Here is a 23,762-nt window from a genome sequence, read left to right on the forward strand (position 1 = left end):
AGCGACACGGCAGTTCAATGTACACGTGGGCCAGTTGTGGGGTTCCGTGACCAAACTGAGAGAGAAAGACCCAAGTGGGCATAGAAAAGAAGTGCAGCTTTTCAGCAGCAGTCAAAAGCAATTACTTCAAAACCATGCCTAGGAAAGATGAAAACATCAGCAAGATGCAGAGGAGCAGGACTATGGCATCACATAGTGCATCACCTGTGCCTCAATAATCATGAGCTCTGCCCTTTCACCACCTTGTTACAAAAACAGTTTTACATCCCTGTTGTCATGCTACTTGTGTTACAACAGTGTCACTGGTGAGGACAAACCCTCAAGAGAATAGCTGTCAACAGGACAAAGCTCAGCTAAAAGACATGGGTTTTTGTTCACCAGATTGGCCAGCAGTTGAATCCTGGTTGCCTCATTGCACCTTTTTAATTAATTCAGTGCCAAAAGGAAGCAGACATTTGTGTTTACTACAACATAATTGTTAGCACAAAAATATTTGTGATCCAGGGAAGAGCTGCAGCAAAGATACAACTCAGCAGGCCTGGATTGCACACCAAACAGTTTGCTCTTAAGTTCCCAGGCTGCAAGCTCTACCATTTTTTCCCTGTGGCTATGGCTCTCCTTTATGACAGCACACTTTCCTAATGTAAGTTGCAGGGTTTACATTAAGTGCAGTCGCCATCTCCTTGCACACACACTCATGTGTTTGTCCTCTGGACAGTTCCTCTGAAAAAGTGTTCATGGCACCAAATATGAGAATAGCTGAGGATTTCTTTAGTTTGGTTATTGAACTGTGCTGGACAAAAAAAAACCAGAAAGGCAGCTTATACTGGAGTGAGTGCAGAGGAGGGCAATGAAGCTGGGGAAGGGCCTGGAGAATCAATGTTAGGAGGAGCAACTGAGGGAGCTGGGGCTGTTTAGTTTGAAAAAGAGGAGGCTGAGGGGAAACTTCAGTGCTCCCTCCAACTACCTGAAAGGACCTTGTGGGGAGGCTGGTGCTGGTCTGTTCTCACAGGTAATTAGTGATAGAACAGGAGGAAATGGCCTCAAGCTGCAAGTGGGTAGGGTTAGACTGGACATGAATAAAATTTTTCACAGCAGGAGTGGTCCAGCATTGGAATGTGCTGCCCAGGGAGATGGTTGAGTCACCAAGCCAGGATGTGTTTAAAGGTGGTCTGGATGTGGTGCTTGACGATATGGTTTAGGGGTGAAGCTTGTAGAGTAGGGTTCTCGGCTGGGCTTGGTGATCCTGAGGGCTTTTTCCCAACATGAATGTCTCTGTGATTCTGTGATACACTAAAGGTAATACTTTGGGGGGGGTTAATGTGATTGATTTATTGATTGCAAGCTGAATGCATCACTGCCAGCTGTGTGTGGTGAGAAAGAGAGGCATGGGATTGCTGTATTGATCACACATGGTACTTTTGTGTTTCCCTCATATGATGGAAGAAGCAGATTCTCTGAATAGGGGGGTGGGTTGTGCTGAAAATCTCATTAGGTTTATGCATATACAGGACCAGAGGGTTACAGGGTAATGAAAACAACCCAGAGATCAAAAGTGAAAGGATTTACTCTTCTACTTTACTTACCACTGTTACAAGAATGACTTGCTGTATAAAGTTACACTACAAGTGAATCTCTGTGCCTACTAGAACAAGCCTGTCTGCAGGAGCTGGCTCAGCAGTGCTAGGGATGTTTAGCTACAATTAGGAAACATCAGGACTTTTTGACAATAAAACTATGTCTGCAGAGGTAAAATCTGATAGGTTGGGGAAAATAAGACTGGTAGGGAGATGGGTGTTGGTCTTTTCTCCCTAGTATCAAGTGACAGCATGAGAGGAAACAGCCTCAAATTGTGCCAGAGAATTGGATATCAGGAAACATTGCTTTACTGAAAGAGTGGTCAGGCATTGGTATAGGCTGCCTAGGGAGGTGGTGGAGCCACCATCCCTGGAGGTGTTCAAAAAACATGTAGACATGGAACTTCAGGACATAGTTTAATAACCATGGTAGTGTTAGGTCAGCAGTTGGACTCAGTGATCTTAGGGGTCCTTTCCAACTGAAACAATTCCATTACTATAATTGAGCATACAAATACTTCATAACTGCTTAATTTTAAGCATATAAATTGCCTTTTTTCTTCTGAGGTTGTTGTTACTCATATACTTCTGTGGATGGCTGGAAAGGGAAGAATGAAGGAGATGCTGTAGAGTTTTCAGTCTTATTTAATTGTGCAGAAAGTATCCTTGTGAAGGAAAAGACAAGAGGTTTTTTATTCCCTTTTCCCAAGATCTGGAAATGAAGTTTATTTTGTGAAGTTCAGAACATCTATACTCAAGCTGAGGCACCAAACAATCTATCTGTAATTTTGCTGCAGAAAGACCTTTACCTGAATGTGCTTCTGCAGTAAAGATTCAAAGGGTATCACAGAATGTTAAGGGTTGGAGGAGACCTCAAAAGATCATCCAGTCCAGCCCCCCTGCCAGAGCAGGATCACCTAGAGCAGATCACACAGGAACACATCCAGGCTGGTCTTGAATATCTCCAGAGAGGTAGACTCCACAGCCCCCGTGGGCAGCCTGTAACAGTGTTCTGGCATCCTCACAGGGAAAACATTTTTCCTGATGTTTCCATGGAACTATTGTTCAAGTTTTACTGAAGCAGCCTTTAGCATATTTCTTTTACCTTCAGTTTGCTGGAGATTTTTTTTTTCATTCTTGTGGGGTGCATATGGAAAAAAGGTGATTAGGTTTGTTTTCAGAGGAAATAAGAGAGGGTTTCCTGAGGAAGTTAAACAGATGGGCTTCTCCTGGGAAAGCATACATACAATTAATATCATTCTATTCATAGGTATCTCACAAACACAGGGTGAAAATTGAGCTGGTAGCTGTGCTGGAAGCAAACATCAGAGGGAAGACTCCCAGTTATCATGTCCCAACACACAGTAATTTTCCTGTTTTCAGCAGTGTGTGTTGGGATCAACATTTTGCCAAATTCTGTTAATACCTTGCAACATTTCTTCGCTTTTGCTGTTCCCCAGTCTGAGGGCTGGAGAAGAGGAGGCTCAGGGGAGACCTACAACTCTCTACAACTACCTGAAGGGAGGTTGCAGACAGGTGGGGGGTTGGTCTCTTCTCCCAGGCAACCAGCACCAGAAGAAGAGGACACAGTCTCAAGCCATGCCAAGGGAGGTTTAGGCTCGAGGTGAGGAGAAAGTTCTTCACAGAAAGAGTTATTGGCCATTGGAATGTGCTGCCCAGGGAGGTGGTGGAGTCACCCTCACTGGAGGTGTTCAAGAGGGGATTGGACGTGGTACTTGGTGTCATGGTTTAGTAGTCACGAGGTCTGTCGTGACAGGTTGGACTTGATGATCTCTGAGGTCTTTTCCAACCTTATTGAGTCTATGATTCTATGACTGCTGTTCTGAGGGCAGAACTTTAAAACTGCAGAGCCACTCTTCTCTGATGAGGTGCAGAAGAGGATAAAGGCACTGGGAGATGATGTCTTCCCAGGGAGTTCAAGGACATGCTCTATTCTCAACAGCCAGGGTACATCTGGCAGAACTGAGGAACAGTAAAGCAAGGCAAGAGCAAACCCTCCAAAAAACTGCAGGGCATGGTGTCCCTTCTTTTTCTTAGTTCCTCCTGCCCTGAGGCACAGAGGGCAGCTCTCTGTAGGGAGATTGGTACTACATCTGGCACTCAATCCCAAAAGTTGAGTTAGCTCTTACGTTTCCTTTGTCCTTTCTGCTCTTCCAAGCAGTGGAAATTTCTCACATTGCTTCAGTTTGTCCTAACTTTTCAGCTCCCTAGCATAGCCTGAGTCCCTAGGGACGATAGCCGGTGGGATCCTGTATGTCATCAAACACTTCTTGCTGCTGTAGATGAATGCCCCCAGGTATGGACAGAGCAGTGCTGTTACATTTCCCTCCGAGCTGTCAATTCTACTGTTACAAATGCAGCAGTACCACACACAATTTGAGTTACAGATCCCAAATTTAGCTTTCATCACCTTTGCTTTTTTGGAAATTCTTGCCAGTCATTCAGTAACCTTGATAGTAAATGGCTTCACTTCTCAAAAGGCATTTAGTTCCAGGAGTAACTCTCATGGTACTTTGCTTATAAATATTAAGGCTTGACCTGTAACAAGGTGAATTACTATTTAAGTGCAGTCTCAGTACTGTTTGCTATGGGAAAGTTCTCTCCATGTAAAAGCAACATTCAGGCAAAGAAAATGTCCCTTTCAAAGCAGTAAACCCTGTCTCGAGTACTTACCACAGAATCACAGCATGCTGGGAGGTGATTCTCCCCTGCTACTCTGTTCTGGTGAGACCTGGAGTACTGCACCCAGTTCAGGAGCCCCTATTACAGGAAGGATCTGGAGGTGCTGGAAGGTGTCCAGAGAAGGGCCACGAGGATGATCAGAGGGCTGGAGCTCCTCTCCTATGAGGACAGACTGAGGGAGTTGGAGACGCAGTCTGGAGAAGAGAAGGCTCTGAGGAGACCTAATTGTGGCCTTCCAGTATCTGAAGGGGGCTATGAGAAAGCTGGTGAGAGACTTCTGAGGGTGTCAGGCAGTGATAGGGCTAGGGGGAATGGGGAAAAAAATAGAAATGGGTAGATTCAGATTGGATGTTAGGAAGAAGTTCTTCACAATGAGGGTGGTGAGACACGGGAACAGGTTGCCCAGGGAGGTGGTGAAAGCCTCATCCCTGGAGATTTTTAAGGCCAGGCTGGATGTGGCTCTGGGCAACCTGATCTAGTGTGAGATATCCCTGCCCATTGCAGGGGGGGTTGGAACTGGCTGATCCTTGAGCTTCCTTCCAACCCTGACAATTCTCTGATTCTCCAGAGAGGGAGACTCCACCACCCCCCTGGGCAGCCTGTTCCAGTGCTCTGGCACCCTCACAGGGAAAACATTTTTCCTTATATTTACATGAAACTTCCTGTGCCTCAACTTAGTCTCCTCCGAGCTAAAGAGCCCCAGCTCCCTCAGGCTCTCCTCATAAGGAAGATGTTCCACTCCATCATTTTTGTGCCTCTGTGCTGGACTCTTTCAAGCAGTTCCCTGAGGTCCTTCTTGAACTGAGGGGCCCAGAATATTCCAGACACAATATTCCAGATGTGGCCTCACCAGGGCAGAGTAGAGGGGGAGGAGAACCTCTCTTGACCTACTAACCACAGCCCTTCTAATACATCTCAGAATGGCATTGACCTTCTTGGCCACAAGAGCACATTGCTGGCTTATGGTCAACTTTCCATCCACTAGGACCCCCAGGTCCTTTTTGCCTTCACTGCTCTCCAGCAGGTCAGTCCCCAGCCTATACTGATCCATGGAGTTGTTCCTTCCCAGGTGCAAGACTCTACCCTTGCTCTTGTTGAATTTCATTCAATTTCTTCCTGCCCAACTCTCCAGCCTCAGTCTGGCTGAATGGCAGCACAACCCTCTGGCATGTCAGCCACTCCACACAGTTCTGTGTCATCAGCAAACATGCTGACAGTGCACTCTCTGCCCTCATCCAGGTCATTGATGAATATATTTTGGTTCCATTAAAAAACCTGTGTGAGATCTGCTGGGCACTCCTCCCTGAGGGGCTGAGATTTGTTACCCAGGCAATCTAAGGAACGCATCTCACAAGTCACATCTATTATGGATACATTACCAATTCATACAGCTGGTTCCTGTGGAGCAACTTCCTTCAGACCTCTGAGAGAGTATTTGTGTCTTGCAGGCAAAGATACAAAAATCAGATTCCCATCATGCACTGCTATTAGATTAGTGTAATTCCACTGAGGGAGATAGAACTATTTCTGGTTTAGTCCATTAATTTGTCAATAAAAAGACCTGTGTACCCAGTGTGGGATACTGCATGGTCTGGTGAAATTAGCAGAGAAATGGGAAATCCCATAGCTAATCAGTGCAGGGGTTTATCAATCAATCCAGTACCCATGGCTGGCAGCAGTTAACTTGAGAGGATGTCAAAGGAAGATACGTGCAGGAAATTTGGGACTTTCTTGCTTGCTGTACAGGGGCTTTGTGTGGTTGAGGATTCTTCTGTTTTAAAGTACTGCAGTGAGTGACTGGCTCCCTGAAACCTGCCAGCTTTTGCTTCTAAATTCCTGGCCTACCCTCGCATAGCCCATATAACTTAACCTGCAGTCTGAGAACAGTGTCTTCATACAAACAAGCCTCCCTGATCACAGTAATACCTTCTTATAAACAATTCCACAAGCAATTCCACATCAATGAGATGTGTAAAAGCAGCATTCTGTTACATTAGAGTCATAGAATTGTCAGGGGTGGAAGGAACCTCAAGGATCATCTAGTTCCAACCCCCCCTGACATGGACAAGGACACCTTCCACTAGATCAGGTTGCCCAGAGCCACATACAGCCTGGTCTTAGAAACATCCAGGCATGAGACTTCCACCACCTCTTTGGGCAACCTGTTCCAGTGTCTCACCACCCTCATGGTGAAGAACTTCTTCCTAACATCTAATCTCAATCTTCCCTCTAGCTTGGGTCCATTCCCTCTACTCCTATCACTAGCTGACACCCTCAAAGGTCCCTCCCCAGCTTTCTTGTAGGCTGCCTTCAGATACTGGAAGGCCACAATAAGGTCTCCTTGGAGCCTTCTCTTCTCCAAACTGAACAACCCCAACTATCTCAGCCTGCCCTCAGAGGAGAGGAGCTCCAGCCCTGAATTGCCATTCCTCATTGACAGGAGCTCTTAGCACTACTGCAGAAGCATCAAACCACAAGGCAGCCTTCTGTAGGCTGGGCAATCACAGAATCACATTCAGGTTGGAAAAGAACCTCAGGATCACCAAGTCCAACCCAGAACCCTACTCTACAAGCTTCATCCCTAAACCATAACCCCAGGCACCATATCCAAACCACCTTTAAACACATCCAGGCTTGGGAACTCAACCACCTCCCTGGGCAGCACATTCCAAGCCCTGACCACTCTTGCTGTGCATTTTTTTTCCTCATGTCCAGCCTAAACCCTACCCAGTTGCAGCTTGAGGCCATTCCCTTTTGTTCTATCACTAATTACCTGTAAGACCAGCACCAACCTCTCTGGTAGAGGGAATGGATCCAAGCTAGAGGAGGGGAGATTGAGATTAGATGTCAGGAAGAAGTTCTTCACCATGAGGGTGGTGAGACACTGGAACAGGTTGCCCAGGGAGGTAGTTGTAGAGAGCAATGAGATCTCCCCTCAGCCTCCTCTTTTTCCAACTAAACAGCTCCAGCTCCTTCAGTTCCTCTTTGTAAGATTTATTCTCCAAAGTATTATTTACTTATCTCCAAATATTATTTACCTCCAAATAAACATTATTTTTTTCTCTCCAAACATTAATTATTTTAGTTACTTGAAAAAAAGAGCTGCAAACTATAACTTCAATGAAGGTGCTGTCATTATAGTTTCATGCTGCAGAATGAAGTTAATTTCAAGAAGATATTGCTGTGTCATAAGGGGGCAGTGGCTTTCATTACCAGCCTGATTCTTTGGGGAATTACAACCTCAGCAATTTTAATTTACACCAGGCAGAAAGTTGCTATGCTAGTCATTAGCCCAGATGTTAATTTCCATCTAAATATTGCTCTAATTATGTAAAGAAAATTGTCATCTCAGGGACTCTGAGTTATTGGAATCAACAAAGCATGTGATTTGAAACCTGTACTTTGCAGGTTTTTCCTTTATGGTTTGAGACCGTGGTGAAAATTTTTAATCTGTTTGAGCTCAGGTGCTTTTGGTTCTGTGCATAAGGAACTAGAAGCTGTTCAAATCACAGCTGTTTCAGCTGATGTCTGGCCACAGCTCTGAGGATACCTGCTGGCAGACATTCAGCAGGGGCCCTGACATCAGTAGGTTTCCAATCCAAGCGTAAGTTACAGGATGGAGTCCATTAGCAGTGTGAAGCTGAATTTACCAGCACACTGAGAGAAGATTAGCCAGGACTGATGTAATCCATGTTTGTCTTTAGAAAAGCCCAGCCTCCCCTGCAAAACCAGAGCAGCTTGGGATGTTGGAGCAAGCAGAGCTGCCTTTGGCAACTTCAGGCCACATGGACTGCCCCTGCAGTGGGGTCATCCTTAGGTGGTCTGGTGCTGCCTGCCTCACTGAGAAAGGTTGTTAAGGAAGCAGATTAAAGCACTAGGCTTCACTGTTGTGATGTTCTCACTAGACCTGCACACTCATCATGGGAAAATCAGAAATCTCAGACATACACATGGCAGTGTCCCTCCTCATGTGAAGGGAAATCACAGAATCATAGAATTGTGGTGGTTGGAAGGGACCTCAAGGATAAGCCAGTTCCAACCCCCCTGCCACGGGCAAGGACACCTTCCACTAGATCAGGTTGCCCACAGAGCCACATCCAGCCTGGCCTTAAAAACTTCCAGGGGTGGGGCTTCCACCACCTCCCCGGGCAACCTGTTCCAGTGTCTTACCACCCTTCTGAAGAACTTCTTCCTAACGTCTAATCTCAATCCCCCCTCCTCTAGCTTGGATCCGTTCCCCCTAGTCCTATTGCTACCTGACAGCCTAAAAAGTCCCTTACCAGCTTTTAGTCTCATTTGCCTGGTCTCCATCCCACACCCCAGTGACAAAGGAGCCCTTGCATCAGGAGGCAGAGGCTTCTTTCCCAGGAGCAGCTATTATAATGTTTGAATTTGCTGTGTATGTTTTCTGCAGCTGGCAAAGCAACCCAAATGTTTCACACTTGGGGCACAGATTGATTATGTTTCTTTGTAAGGGACATATTATAACTACTGCCTGAAGTCTGCCTTAGCTCAGCTTGTCTCTGACACCTCTGCTCAGTAAGAACAAGCACTAAGAAAATGCAGCAAATGGCTTTTAGGAAATCAGACAAGCCAGGGTGGAATCTGATATCTGTTCTTCTCTCCCCACCCAGAGTGTGAGCCCATAGAAGCTATAGCCAAGTTTGACTACGTTGGAAGATCTGCACGAGAACTCTCTTTCAAGAAAGGAGCTTCCCTTCTGCTCTATCACCGAGCATCTGAAGACTGGTGGGAAGGAAGGCACAATGGCATTGATGGCCTTGTCCCTCACCAGTACATAGTGGTGCAGGATATGTAAGCAGTGTCTGGTGTGACTAGATTCTTGATGGGGTGTAAAAACACGCTAAAGTAGTTAGCAAAGCCATTTCCAAACAGGAAATGGTTTGAAGTCTCAGATAGATGAAACATTTGTCTTCTCTGCAGGATGCCTCTGTCTTCACTGCCCTGAATTGACAGCTCTTAATCAAAAGTTACTACTGGGCTAAGCTACTTTGTTCATAGATATGTTCCCACTACATTAAGAGACAGATGCTGCTGCACCTATCTTAATCTGTTTCTTAGTAGTAACTGCTGGTCAGAATAATGAGGGCTGGAGAAGTGCAACCCTGAGCTCTTGCTTTACAGTATTAAGTATGTGCTTTGCCAAGGATGATAAAGTTCTTCCTTACAGAAAGGTTACACATGAAATGCAAAGAGCTCAGTAAACAGAAGGATTATAGCAATTTTTGGAGACGTGAGAGGGGCTGCAGTTCTTTCTGCAGGCCTGATTTTCTTAAGAGGATTAAAATCTGGAAGTGCCAAGGTGCTCTCTGTCACAGCTCACTGACTTTTGGTCTCACCATATGTGTTCTGTTCAGGGATGATACTTTCTCAGATACACTGAGCCAGAAAGCAGACAGTGAGGCCAGCAGCGGACCAATAACCGAGGACAAGTCATCATCAAAGGACATGAACTCTCCCACTGACCGTCACTCTGACGTCTATTCAGGAAGGTAAGCTTGAGCATGGAATGTTCTCAGTAGTACTGCTCACAGCTCAAGTGACACAGCAATTACTTCTCCATATGCTTATAGTGGGTCACTACAGTTTGACCTGTAACCACTTCTTCATTGGTGCAGGCAAAGAAAGAGATCAGAACCTCCACCTCCTCTAAGACGCCCCGGCAGAAGCAGTGATGGTCACTGCCCAGTACACCCACCTCACCCTCTCTCCAACTCGACCATGGAGCTAGGTTCTCCCAACCTGGCAACTCACTGCAGTCCTAGAGCCCTCCTGCAAAACCGCAACCTCAACGCTGACAGCCCCGAAAGGCGACGCAGGCCTGGACACGGCAGTCTCACTAACATCAGTAGGCACGACTCTCTGAAGAAGATTGATAGCCCTCCAATCAGAAGATCTACATCATCTGGCCAGTACACAGGTTTCAATGACCACAAACCACTGGATCCAGAGTCAATAGCTCAGGTTTGTGTCATTTTTTTTTTCTTTGCTGTCCCTCTGATTTTCTGAGGAGCGAGTCTCAGAGCACTGCACTGCCAGGAACGTGTCTGAAAGGAGAATACCCTGCTCAGCTTTCCAAGCAGCCTCTGTGCAAGAGGAGATGCATTAAGGTATCCTGGAGAGAAGCTGCACAAGAGGGAATAGACATTGCAGAAGCAATAAGAAGGAATCATTTCCCCTTATACTGGAATGAAATTGCCTCTGCCACACAAAGCACTAGGACAGTGTGTGATTACAACAGCTACGTAAATCACTGGGCTCTGATGAAAGCTGGTCTGTTCTAACTTGCATGTAATTAGTGTTCAGTTACTTCCCTTATTATGGTATGCAGAAGAGTACTCTCACTGTCTAGTAGCAAGTATTGTCATTCCAAGCACAGATTTATATATCAGGGTCTTGAGGCTTTTGTGTAGGTTTTATATAGTTCAGATACATAGTTCATACCCTGTGTTGATTTGATGCTTGTAGTTGTGCCTAAAAACATAATGTGCAAGATGTTGGACCCGCATAAATCATCCTGTCCCTGTGTGCACACTCACCTGTCTCATTCCTGGCAGTGAAGAGGTGAGGAGGATGGAACAGGGAGCACAACAATCATCAAATTGGTCTGTGTACAGAGCTGGTAACAGCTCTTGAGCAAATAAACACTGCTGCCTTCAGAACTTACATTTTTGTCTAGGCAGGATAAAATGATTACCAGGAGCACCCTGAGGGGACAATATGATGGTGGAAGTATTTTACAACAACACTGGCACTTTTAAAATGGAGTGCATTGGGAATAGTTGGTTTTCAAACTCTATTTCCAACAAGGGATAGAACGGGGACGGTCATGCTTGGGTCAGAAAGCTGAACCATGTATTAGAATTAGAAAGTGCAGATATTGTCACTGTTTTATATTGCTCACTCTTACTTACTTTCCTGGAACCACATACAGTGGTGTTTGGCTTAAGCTAATTTATTTTTTTATGCCTAGACTAATGATCATTAGGCAGCCAGACTTGGATTAAACTACATGAAATGCACTGCAAGCAAGCAGGGAACAGCAGATACTTCAAATCGCATTTGTACCTCAATACCCCTGAAAAGCAGTAAACTCATGTCTTGCTGCATTCTTTCAGCATCTCTGCCAGAAATCCTGATGAAAAAAATAACTTTCCTGATGAAATGGACCAAATCCTTACACTGCCCTCATGTTCTAACATCCAGTCTTATCTGTTCTTCTCTGGTTTGAAGCTCTTGCCCCTCATCCTATCACTGCAGGCCTTTGGAAGCAGTCTTTCTCCATCCTTCTTGTAGGCCCCCTTGTAGGTAGTGGAGTCTTAGTGTCTTTCAGTAAACATGGTGGAAATAGCACTCTATTGTTTGTTAAAGAAAGGATGGTTGGCAAAGTAATTCCTGCATTTTCTGCTCACTGCCCTTGCTCCTCTGGTGGTTTCCATTGGGTAGCAATTGGATGACGTGCTGCTCTCTCTGTGCTCTGACCCAGGATATTGAGGAGACGATGAACACAGCGCTGAATGAGCTCCGTGAGCTGGAGCGGCAGAGCTCGGCCAAGCACGCCCCTGACGTGGTCTTGGACACCCTGGAACAGATGAAGAACTCCCCCACTCCTGCCACCTCCACAGAGTCGCTCAGCCCTCTCCACAGCGTTGTCTTACGGAGCTCCGAGCCTCAGATCCGCCGCAGCACTAGTTCTTCCAGTGACACCATGAGTACTTTCAAGCCCATGGTGGCCCCTAGAATGGGAGTGCAGCTGAAACCTCCTGCTCTTAGGCCAAAACCTATTGTTCTTCCAAAAACAAATCCTAGCATAGGGCCTTCCCCTCCTTCCCAGGGTCCGGCCGACAAATCTTGCACAATGTAGACAGCTCAGCCACCCGCAGTGCCCGGCTGGGGTATGCTAGGGAAAAGGGATGGATTAACAATAGAAGCCAGGGCTCCACAGCAGCGTTTGTTCATGTGTGTAACTGGAGAGGCTTTGGGTTTCGGTGTTTTTGAATGTATTGTCTGAAACTAGCTGCGTCGACGTGGGCATTTGTATTTTGTATGGTTTTGGTTACAAGAAAAACTGGACGCTTGTGCATCCTTTGGAAGAGCAAACAGACATGGACTTACTTGAAAAGTTGATGCTGCACCATTTGTAATAAAAACAACACGGTTCACAAACAGCTTGCCAAGGTGTACCATACTTCACGATCTTACTGTAGCTATAGAATAGCAGATCCTGCACAGAACTAAGGGGAGGGGTGGGGTTCAGGGGATGTGGGATGTCTCATTTTTAGGTCACTAAACCAAACCTCAAGAAGGTTAGTAAAAAGCTAAAATCAAGCATGTGAGGATTAAGTGTCTGTGTGGAAAGTGTAAGTCATCTCAGGCCACATTTCTTATTTAAGACACACTAAAGAAAACCAACACCAACAACAAACGGAAAAGCCACCAAGCCCTCACAAGTCTCATAACTGGCACCAAATTTTAGCTTTGCTGTTGGCAGTCTCACTGCAGACAAACTCTGGGTAGATGTGGAGATCACATTGCTCTCACCAATAACAAGAAGCATTCTAGGTCACAGCTAAAGCACACCTCAAGGATAGCATCTAGAAGCTCCTTCTGCTGTACCTTTTCCCATGAAGCTAGGCCTTCATTCCCTCATGCCACATGTCTCACAAAAGCTACATTCATTGAAGTTCATAGTTGAGTGAGCCAGGCTCTGGGGAGTACATGAACCTCTTGGTCCATTAGGCAGGCTGTTGGGTGATTAAAAGGATCAGCTACACAGTTCAGCAAAGTATCCCATTGACTTTAGTGCTCCGTACCCAATTAAAGACATGATTTGAGGTGTAATAGTCAAGAGTTTTGAGCTGACCTGGCTCTGCTGGCTGCTTTGCATGGTGCAAACACTGTGCACATCCTTGGTTATGCTGACAGCAGCAAGACAGGGAGACTCTGAAGGGCGTCTCTCATGAGAGACTCCCTCCTGCTAGTAATGCAGGGGTCACTCATAGGACAGGCAGTTTCTACCACCTAGATTCAAGCTGACTGAAGTTTTCCATAACCACTTTTCCCCTTCTTCCCCTCATTTTTTCAAATGACAGAAATCAGTCCCTTCCTTATGTCTGTGTGAGTGACAACTGTCATCTTTGCTTAGTGCTCTGTTGTTAAACTCTGTTAGGTGTGAGCTACATGTACAGCTGGTTTGCACATTGCAACAGTAAGCCATAATATTGTTTCTGTGAATATATTTTTCCCGGCTTCCAATCCATAAAATCAGTTATGTGAACAATTTCCCGACTTCCAATCCATAAAACAAGTTTCTGTGAATATATTTTCCTGACTTCCAATCCATCAAATAAATTTCAAATAAATTTCAGCTAAGAAGATGGGGAAAGAAATCTATAGTGGGTCACCTCCAGGAGTACAGCTGGCTTTAAGATCTGTCTTTCCATGTATTCTTAAGACCTCGCTGTTGGAAAGCTTGAAGCTGTACCACTCCCTGTGGTTGAGTTTGGGGGGGAGAAGAGTAGTGACAAAATTTGATGGACATCATTACTGAGGTGACTGGAGCGGTTTCCTGTTACCTAGGAGCAACTTCTTCCTGCTCTGGTTTACACCCTGTAGATAGGTAACATGAAGCCCCAGGTGTTCACACCTGGTACCTGTTTAAAAGTACCCCATGAGCTGCCAAACTGCTCCTGGTATTTGCAAACCCATCTCAAGCCAGCCACAGGCTTCATGCACCTCTAGGTTAGAGGCAGAGTCTTAATCCACCAGAGCAAAACCATGCGGCATCCATCAGTGAACCTCCACCCCTCTCAACTCTACGACCTTAACCCTAACCAGGGCAAGCGCCTGCGCCAGGCTGGCCCCAGCTGCAGCCCAGCACTGGTCTTTAGGGTCTGTTCACTTGGTCGGGACCAGAAGATACTTTTGAGCAGTTCCCCAGTTTACCAGGATCAGTGGAACAAACTGGAATTTCAGCTTCCATCTCCATGCAGTTTTAGTCTGGCATTTTTCAATTAACCCACCTGGCGTAAGTGAGATGGATTACCTGTATCTTGAAATTGCATAGGGAATTTTTTTTGTATGTTTAAATAACTGTACTGGACTCCATAATGCTTATATTAGAAATTGTTTAGCAAAAGAAAATATTAGAAACAGTGCATTTAGTGAATGCAGCCACGTTAAGTGCATTCACACAGTTAAATGTGTAGTTTGATGGTTATTATAGATACTTAAAAGTATAGTAAGTGGATATGTAACAGGAAAGACTGCTACAACTACAGACGTACTAAAAGGGTAACTCCTGCACACCTAATCCGATCAGTATTGTCCTTTACTGTCAAGTTTGATAAATTGCAGTACTGGTAGCTTCCTGCTTGTTGACTGTTACCTAATTGTGTCAATGTACATCTGTAGTATGTACATGTGAAAGTGCCTTTAAATTTTAGAGGAGCTTTAGCCTTGCTCTTGTACTGTTGCATTTCCATTGCATCCTTCCCTGTTTGTGTATGGCTGCATTCCCATTGCATTCCTTCCACTCTCTCAAAAGAACAAGTAAAAACATGGAAATCTCACGGTTCTGGAAGAGAAATGTACTGTTAATCTGTTGTGACAATGCACTTTTATGTATAGTACTGTACATTTTTGGCATGTACCATTACAAGCTTCAGTATACATTCAGGTTTGTTCTTCATAGTGTATCTTTATAATAAAGAAGATAGTTCTGTCTATGTGTGTAGCTTTCCTGGGTAAACCACCTGGCTATCTTCTAATGTGGATTGCAAATCTACCTTTACCTTCCATGTGAAGGGAAAAACATTAGTGTCCAGAAAAGATGTTGAGAGAAGGGCCATGAGGATGATCAGAGGGCTGGAGCTCCTCTCCTATCAGGACAGGCTGAGAGAGTTGGGGTTTTTCAGTTTGGAGATGAGAAGGCTCCGAGGAGAACTTACTGTGGCCTTCCAGTATCTGAAGAGGGCCTACAAGGAAGCTGGGGAGGGACGTTTTAGGATGTCAGGTAGGGATAGGACTAAGTGGAATGGACGCAAGCTAGAGGAGGTGAGACTTCAATTAGACATTAGGACAAGTTCTTCACCATGGGGGGGGTGAGACACTGGAACAGGTTGCCCAGGGAGGTGATGGAAGCCCCATCACTGGAAGTTTATAAGACCAGGGAGTTGGAACTAGATGATCCTTGAGGTCCCTTGCAACCCCCAACCACCCACACCCCACCCTGCATCACTGTCCCATCGCCCTCCACCACCACCCTCCTGCTCCCCACAGGAAAAAAAATGGGGTGTAACAAACACTCCAGCTTCCACATTTTAAAAACACAGTCCCAGAGTGAAAAGAATACAACAGCCTGCCTGGGGCATTTCCTACAGCACAAGGGATGCCATCACACTGCAGGTTGGGGGGGGTGGGGGGGTGTGTGCACAGTGCCATAGGTACTTTGAGATGTGCAGCCATGGATCACAGCCTGTCAAAGGTGATTCCTGGCTTTGGACTGCAGCTGTTCAGACAGGCTCTCCATGCTGCCCATCTCAGGGAAATATTGCTACCTGGAAACACATTTCCAGTCCTTGCATTAAAAAAAAAAAAAAAGCAGCAGGGGCCACATCTGAAGGGGTTGGTTTTAAAGTCCTCTGTGGCTGAGGACCACCATCTGCCCAAAGAGGAAAATGGACAGATGTCAGGTGGTGCAGGGTAGTACCAGAGGACAGGCCTGCTAACCACCCTTGCATCAGAGCAGGTCTTGTGCTCCTTATGCTGGGAAAGCTGCCGTAAAGCAACCATTCCTTAGTGAGCTTGTTGATCAGCCTGTGGTGGCAGCTTTTGTATCACACTGCCCAGTGACCTACTTCAGGTCTTTCTTCTTGTCCCCCACTGCACAACAAAACAACTTAAGAAATTCAGGAGGGAACGGCAACGGTCAGTCCTCCCACATTCAAGGTCCTGCACAGCCCAGAGGACGTGTAACCCAATTTCCACAGTCCACCTATATGCTGGTGACGGAGGCCTCTCTGGTGGCTTCTAATCTGTTTTAAAACAGATAAGAAAGAAAAAAAAAAAAAGAGAAGAAGAGTTTCCTCCTGTTGTATAACATGAAGTTTTGGTGTTGCATTGCACCAATGACTTAGTTTGCTTCCAGGTTTTGCAGTGGAAAGAAGCCCGGCTCTCATGGAGGCAGCCAAAGATTTTGGCAGGTGAGTAGAGAGCTCCTGACTTTACTGGCACCCAGCAAAGCAAAGGAGTGCTGATGTTTTGCTGAGAAAAATGTATGAACTGCACAGAAAATAGGCAGCAGGGGCAGTGGAGTGTTTAGGTCTAGGCCACTGCTGAAAATTGCTGTTCCAAGCCACGTGTAGTTCCAGGACCCAGCCCTGCCCTGGCCTGTGCAAACACCTCCTCAGCCAGCATGAGGAACATGCAGAGGATCAGCTAGTTTTTAACCTCTCCTCGGGAGAGATGGGTGGTTTGTTGTTTACTCTGCAGCTCACTGTGACTTACTCTGCCCAGAAGGGTGCACAGTCACCTCATTCAATTACTCTGTTGGACAAAAGCCTTGATACTGATCTGGATGGTACCTGGGGAACAACTGAAACCAGCCTATTAACTAGTGATGGTGCAGGATGAAAGTACCATTCTTGCAGGGAGGAATATTGCTTTTTCCATGAACTTGGCAGGGAAAAAAAGACCAAATGCAATATATGAAAGCCTAAATAGATCAACAATTTAGCATCCAGTTGGTTAAAACAGTTCAATTACTGGTAAAAAAGAAAAAAACACCACTAGTTTAGACATACCACTGTAACTGCAGCCACTGCCTTGCTTTCTCTTTTACTCAAGGGCATTTGCAGCTCATGCAGCTGACCACACAGGTCCCTCCTGGCACCATGGCTCTGGCAGACCCAGTGTGAGCAAGTTTTCCTGCCAAGGAGGCTGTGACCTGAGCGCTCTACTCACTCATTCAGTGCCGCATCTTGCCCTGACTACAGCAGCAGCCTTGGCCTCAGCCTGGCTCACACCAGCCTCCCAGGCCTCTCCCTGACACACGGCCCTGCTGGATACCTCTCCCCTGCCCCATGGTCCCTCTGCCCACCCCTGTGACCCTAGCACAGCATTTCAGTTGCTCTTGTCCAGCCATGCTACTGACCAACAAGGCCAAAACTGGTGGAAAGGAGATTGAAAATGGCAGGTCACAGACCAGGCCCTCTGATGCAGTGTCCTAGCCAGATGGGAGGCCAAAACGTGTGCTGTGGCATTAAAAGCAATCTATTTCCTTACCTTTTCACTCACATGGCAGATATGTCAAGAGCCAGCATGGTCTAGGAGCTGGAAGGTGATATGCAGAATTTGTTGCTGACTGAGAGATTAAGTAACACTACAGATTCACAGAATTATTGAGGCTGGAATAGATCTCTGAGATCATCAAGTCCAGCCTATGACCTAACATCACCACATTGACCAGACCATGGCACTAAGTGCCACATCCAAGCTCTCCTTACACACCTCCAGGGACAGCAACTCCAGCACCTCCCTGGGCAGTCCATTCCAGTCTCTAATTACCCTTTCCATGAAGAAATGCTTCCTAACATCCAACCTAAACCTCCCCTGGTGCAGCTTCAGGCCGTGCACTCTTGTCTTGTCACAAGTTGCCTGGGAGAAGAGCCTGACCCCACCTTAACTACAACCTCCCTTCAGGTACTTGTAGAGTGTGATAAGGTCCCCACACTCAGTCTCCTCTTCTCCAGGCTAAACAACCTCAGGTCCCTCAGTCTCTCCTCATCAGACTTTCTCTCCAGTCCCTTCACCAGTCTCGTCGCTCTCTTCCGGACCCACTCCAGCACCTCAGTATCTTTGTCGCAGTGAGAGGCCCAGAACTGCACACAGGGCTCGAGGTGAGGCCTCACCAGTGCCAAGCACAGGGTCAGAATTCCATCCCTGGTCCTGCTGGCCACACTATTCCTGATGCACTAAATAACACCAGCGGGGTGCAGCTGCATTGGCCAAGGCACAGGTGTTCTACCACTTTTTCAGTACATGCCTGCCAATCAAACCCAGCAAGAACACAATTTTTCATGCAGAACTCTGAGGTCAGCTGAGCTGTGCCCCATGGCAGCTCAAGGGCAGTGCATCCTCAGTTGTGCCACTGACATCTCAGGATCACAGCCATTCTGTGGGTCACAGGATCACAGTGTATCAGAGGTTGGAAGGGACCTCCAGAGAACATCCAGCCCAACCCCCCTGCCAAAGCAGGATCACTTAGGGTAGTCTGCATAGGAATGCATCCAGGTGGGTCTTGAAAGTCTCCAGAGAATGAAACTCCACAAGCTCCCTAGGCAGCCTGTTCTAGTGCTCTGTCACCCTCACTGTAAAGAAGTTTCTCCTCATGTTGAGGTGAAATCAAGTTCATGTTCATGTTCATGTTCATGTTCATGTTCAGTCCATGTTGAGGTGAAATCAAGTTCAAGTTTGAACCTGTTGTTCTTTGTCTTATTACTGTACACCACCAAAATGAGCTTGGCCCCCTCTCCTCAGATATTTATACACATTGATGAGATTCCCTCTCAGTCTTCTTTTCTCAAGACTAAATAGCCCCAGGGCTCTCAGTCTCTCTTCACAGGGGAGATGCTCAAGTCCCCAGAGCATCCTCGTGGCCCTCCCTTGGACTCTCCAGAAGTTCTCTCTTTCTTGAACTGGGGAGCCCAAAACTGGGCACTGTTCCAGGTGTGGTCTCACCAGAGCAGAGAGGTAGAAGAACCTCCCTAGACCTGCTGGATACACTTTTCTTGCTGCACCCCAGGATCCCATCGGCTCTCTTGGCCACAAGGGCACATTGCTGTCCCACAGAGAATTTGCTGTCCACCAGGACTCCAAGGTCTTTCTCCGTGGAGCTGCTCTCCAGCAGGGCAGCCTCTAACCTGTCCCGGTAACTGCTGTTATTCCTTCCCAGGTGCAGGACTCTGCACTTGTCCTTATTGAACTTCATGAAGTTTGCCTGCACCCAGCTCTCAGCCTGTCCAGGTCACACTAGATGGCTGCACAGCCTGAGGGGTGTCAGCCAACACCACTCACCCCCCCAGTTTTGTATCATCAGAAACTTGCTGAGGGTTCTCTCAATCTCCTCATCCAGGTCATTGATAAAGATATTGAACAAAACTGGACCCAGTACTGATACCTGGGGAACATTTTGAGACCCAGGAGGCATTTTGGACTGGGTCTTTGCTTCTCCTGCTTGTGGTCAGCATGGGCTGCCAGGGGGGCACCCGGGGCCAGGGGAGGCTGTTTGTGGGGTGGTCAAAGGAGGCTGTTTGGGGGGATCAGGGGAGGCTGTTTGTGGGGGACAGTCGGGGAGGCTGGTTGGGGGGGGGGGTGTCAGGGGTTGAACTGCCTCCACACACCCCAGGTCCCTGCAGCTGGCCGTGCTGGGGCAGCTGGAAAAGGCATCAAAGGCTCTCGCAGCCTCCCTGGGGCCTGCATGCCGCCCTCCATGCAGCGCCCCCCGGGGGCCTGGCTGGGCCCTGCTGCCCAAGGCCTGGCTGGAGGTGCCCAGCAGGGTCTGCGGCCACAGCAGCCTCAGCAGCGCTGCAGGAGTCTGCGGGGGGCAGGGGCAGCCGGGCCCCACCGACCCCCAAACACTACAGACCCCCAGAACCACACAGACTCGCACCCTGCCCCAGAAGATCCCAATCCTGACCCCAAGATCCCCCCTTCAGCCGCAGAGGATCCTGATCCCAACCCCACAGACCCCCTCCTCCCCCCATAATCCTACAGACCCCTCCGTGCATAACCCCCAGAGCCCTCAACGCAGACCCCACAGGCCCGCCCCCATATCCCCCCAGAGGCGCCCCCCAGCCCCACCGACCCCACAGACGCCCCCAGCAGCCTCACAGTCCCCCCTGCCCCCTCCAATCCCCAGATCAGGACAAAACCCTCAGCGCCAGGGTTCCCCCCACCCCACCTGGCAGCCGGGACGCAGGGGACACAGCGCAGGAGGATGAGGAAGAGCTCAGCGCACAGGAAGCCGCCGGCCGCCGCCGCTGGGCTCCTGGCAGCCAGGGCGAGCAGAGGGCGCTGGGATGGCGACCCCGAGCCGGCCTCAGCGGCTGCAGCGCACCGGCCGCGGTCAGGCCACGCTGGTCACCGCAGGCACTGAAGAGAAGCTTTCTGCTCCAGGTTGGAGGTTTTGCTCTTTCTTTTTTTTTAATTAAGAAACTGCACTGCCTGTCGGTTTGGTTTTGTGGTGGTTTTGTTTGTGGGGTTTATTTTTGGTTGTTGGGTTGTTTTTTCCCCCAAGTAGCGCAGTAATGGAATAAGAGTGTGAAGTACAAGGTGAAACAAATTCAGCTGTAAAATATGAAGACAGACAAGTTGTGCTGTGCAAAGGAGGTCAGACACTTGCGGGATTGAAATCAATAGCAGCTGCACTCAGTACAGCAGCATGGATAAGCCAAACCCAACCCCTGCCTGTTCTTATTTCCATGGAGAACATCAATTCCTTCCTTAATACCTGCCACATGCATTTTCAGCAGCATACACTGACACCCATAAACACTGACCAAACCACATTAACCAGTGGGTTACATTTATTTGAATGAATTACCCTCTAAGAGATATAAATCACTGAGCTCAGGGAATAAGACTGTCACTGAAAGGGATGTTTTTCCAGCAGTGACTTCTTGAATGGGATGAAACAGCACTAATGTGCAGGTTGTTACTGGAGTGCTGGAACGTGTCCAGGAAAGGGACACAAAGATGATCAGAGGGCTGGAGCTCCTCTCCTATGAGGACAGGCTGAGAGAGTTGGGGCTGTTCAGTTTGGAGAAGAGAAGGCTCTGAGGAGACCTTATTGTGGCCTTCCAGCATCTGAAGAGGGCATACAAGAAAGCTGGGGAGGGACTTTTTAGGGTGTCAGGTAATGATAGGACTAGGGGAAATGGAGCAAACCCAGAAAAAGTTAGATTCAAATTGGATGTCAGGAAGAAGTTCTTCACTATGAGCGTGGTGAGACACTGGAACAGGTTGCCCAGGGAAGTGGTGGAAGCCCCATTCCTGGAATTTTTTAAGGGCAGGCTGGATGTGGCTCTGAGCAACCTGATTTGGTGTGAGGAGTCCCTGCCCATGGCAGGAGGGGGTGGAACTAAGTGACTGCAGGGAGGTTGGACTAGATGACCTTTGGAGGTCCCTTCCAGCCCAGACTATTCTATGACTCGATGTGTTATCCATGAGCCAGCCAGGACTTTTCTCCTCCATGTTGCGCCTACAGCATTCAGTAAAACAGCTACCTGTCTGCAGTGCTTGCCCTACTATTATTTTTATCAGCTCTGATTCTCCCCAGACAGAATGTTAGAGAGAGAGAAAGAGAGATCAATATAAGCTGTACCTCCCAGGATGACATCCACGTATCTGCACAAACAGAATTACAGCACTTCAGCAAGTACTGATAGCAATTCAAAACAAACTAAATTCTCTCTCCCCACAAGGGGCACTGAAACCTAGATGCATTTCTTTCAGCTGGTAAAGCCAAAGGCTATGAAAGCCATCCCTTTGTATAGACTGGTTTATTCCACTGTGATTTAGGATTTTACCTCTTTAATCTCCACACCTCCTCTCAGGGAAAAATCAAAGGACAGAGAGGGGCTGGGGCAGAATGGGTTAGAGCTGCTTTCCAACATGGTAGCCCAGAACAGTAATCTTGCAGCCAAAGCTGTTCACTTTCCATGAGACACAGGCATTTAGGACAGCAACATGGGAAACGTTGAACAGTGCTTGGGCAGGGTTCTGGCTGGATGCCCATCACAGTCCTCCCTCCTGTCCACACCCACCCTCACTCTTCTCCACCTCCCACACTGCCCATCACCAGGGGAGGTAAAATGAAAGGCAAAACACTCAGGCAATTCCTCATTCAGCTTTCTGTGGCAGCAGCAGTTTCCACCAGGCAGTTTTTGTGTGAGCCCCAGGCTTTTTGCTGCTGTGGCATCCAATGCCATAGGAGCCCTGGCAACAAAAAATAAGTTTCTTGTCCGCATTTCTGGTTTATTGATTATCTCTCAGCATTTCCTTCCAAGATTATTGCAGTTTCTACGTTACAAAAGCTTTGATGAAAGACATTGGGTTTGTCTGTGGCAATACAGACCAGGGGGGTTGTGGAGTCTCCCTCTCTGCAGATATTCAAAACCCACCTGGATGCATTCCTGTGGGATCTGCTCTAGGTGATCCTGCTGTGGCAGGGGGGGTGGGATGGATGATCTTTTGAGGTCCCTTCCAGCCCCTAACATTCTGTGATTCTGTAATTGGTTAGAGTTTTCCAATTATTTTTTAGCAAAAAGATTCTACAAAAGAGATGATGAACCAGGCCCACTTTACTCTTGTGTATCCAGTATTTTGCAGCAGGGTCTCCTCTTGGCCAGGATGGGAGGAAGGAAGCAGTACAGGCTAAGGGAAGTTGCAGAACACTTCAATCCCTGTGTTTTTTACTATGTTTCAACACTTAAAAGAGCAGGAAGGAAAAAAACGCCTCACTGTAACTCAGGTGAAAAGTGATGCTGTAATTCCTGTCAAGCTTCCTATTCACCACAAGGTTTTTTGTGTCGGTCACCTTGTTGTTGAAAGCAGGAGTGACAGCTCGAGCTGCAGTGGGCCACCAAGACCATACAAGAAGTCTCAACCAAGCAGAAGCTGAGACACCAGACAAAGACAGGCAATGGAAGGCATCACCAGATTATTTACCAGTGGGCAGATGTGATCCAAACCTGTATCTGGGATGGTTATTTGTAACATTGTCCTGTTAACCCAAAGCACAGAGTCCTCTGGAAACTTCAGTTCCCCCCATATGCTACTCAGAGTATGAAATACAAAGCAACTTATTTTAAGCTCTATTTTGTAACTCAGGGTATCTGAATACTGAAAATTCATGGTTCAGTTCATAAGAGTTGCTCACAGTTTGTGTGAAGATTCTGTAAGGTTAACCTTTTATAGAGAGCAAGTGCACATTCCATAGCAGAAGTGTGGGCATCCAGACCACAGCAAGTTGTGTGTCCTTGACCAAGAGCCCAACCACCAGCAAGTTAAGCTGTATAAGAACACAGGATGTACTCCAAAGTCTTGTGCTTCAGATTATACCCTTTTGATTTTTATAAAGGAAAAAAGCTTTCAAAAGGCCTAAAGTAAACTGTCCAATAGACTCTAGTTGGCTTCTGTTTAAATTTCACAGAATCCCAGAATGTTAGAATCATAGAATCATAGAATCAACAAGGTTGGAAGAGACCTCAAAGATCATCAAGTCCAACCTGTCACCTCATGACTACTAGACCACGGCTCCAAGTGCCACGTCCAATCCCCTCTTGAACACCTCCAGGGATGGTGACTCCACCACCTCCCTGGACAGCACATTCCAATGGCTAACAACTCTCTCTGTGAAGAACTTTCACCTCACCTCGAGCCTAAAGTTCCCCTGGTGCA

At 47.2% G+C, this 23,762-nt stretch overlaps 1 protein-coding gene across 2 annotated transcripts in view; it reads left to right on the top strand.

The window, feature by feature from the left end:
* Positions 1-12,958, top strand: part of SRGAP1 (SLIT-ROBO Rho GTPase activating protein 1) — a 164,166-nt gene extending 151,208 nt beyond the window's left edge. For both annotated transcript variants that reach the window (XM_054178674.1, XM_054178675.1), the window contains exons 19-22: positions 8,915-9,095; positions 9,659-9,793; positions 9,920-10,265; positions 11,788-12,958. In XM_054178674.1, the coding sequence (XP_054034649.1) occupies positions 8,915-9,095; positions 9,659-9,793; positions 9,920-10,265; positions 11,788-12,165 (1,040 nt within the window). In that variant the 3' untranslated portion in view covers positions 12,166-12,958. The remainder of the gene's footprint in view (positions 1-8,914; positions 9,096-9,658; positions 9,794-9,919; positions 10,266-11,787) is intronic.
* Positions 12,959-23,762: the final 10,804 nt, after the last annotated feature.

This window comes from Dryobates pubescens, chromosome Z (genome assembly GCF_014839835.1).
Source record: "Dryobates pubescens isolate bDryPub1 chromosome Z, bDryPub1.pri, whole genome shotgun sequence".
Lineage (NCBI taxonomy): Eukaryota > Metazoa > Chordata > Aves > Piciformes > Picidae > Dryobates > Dryobates pubescens.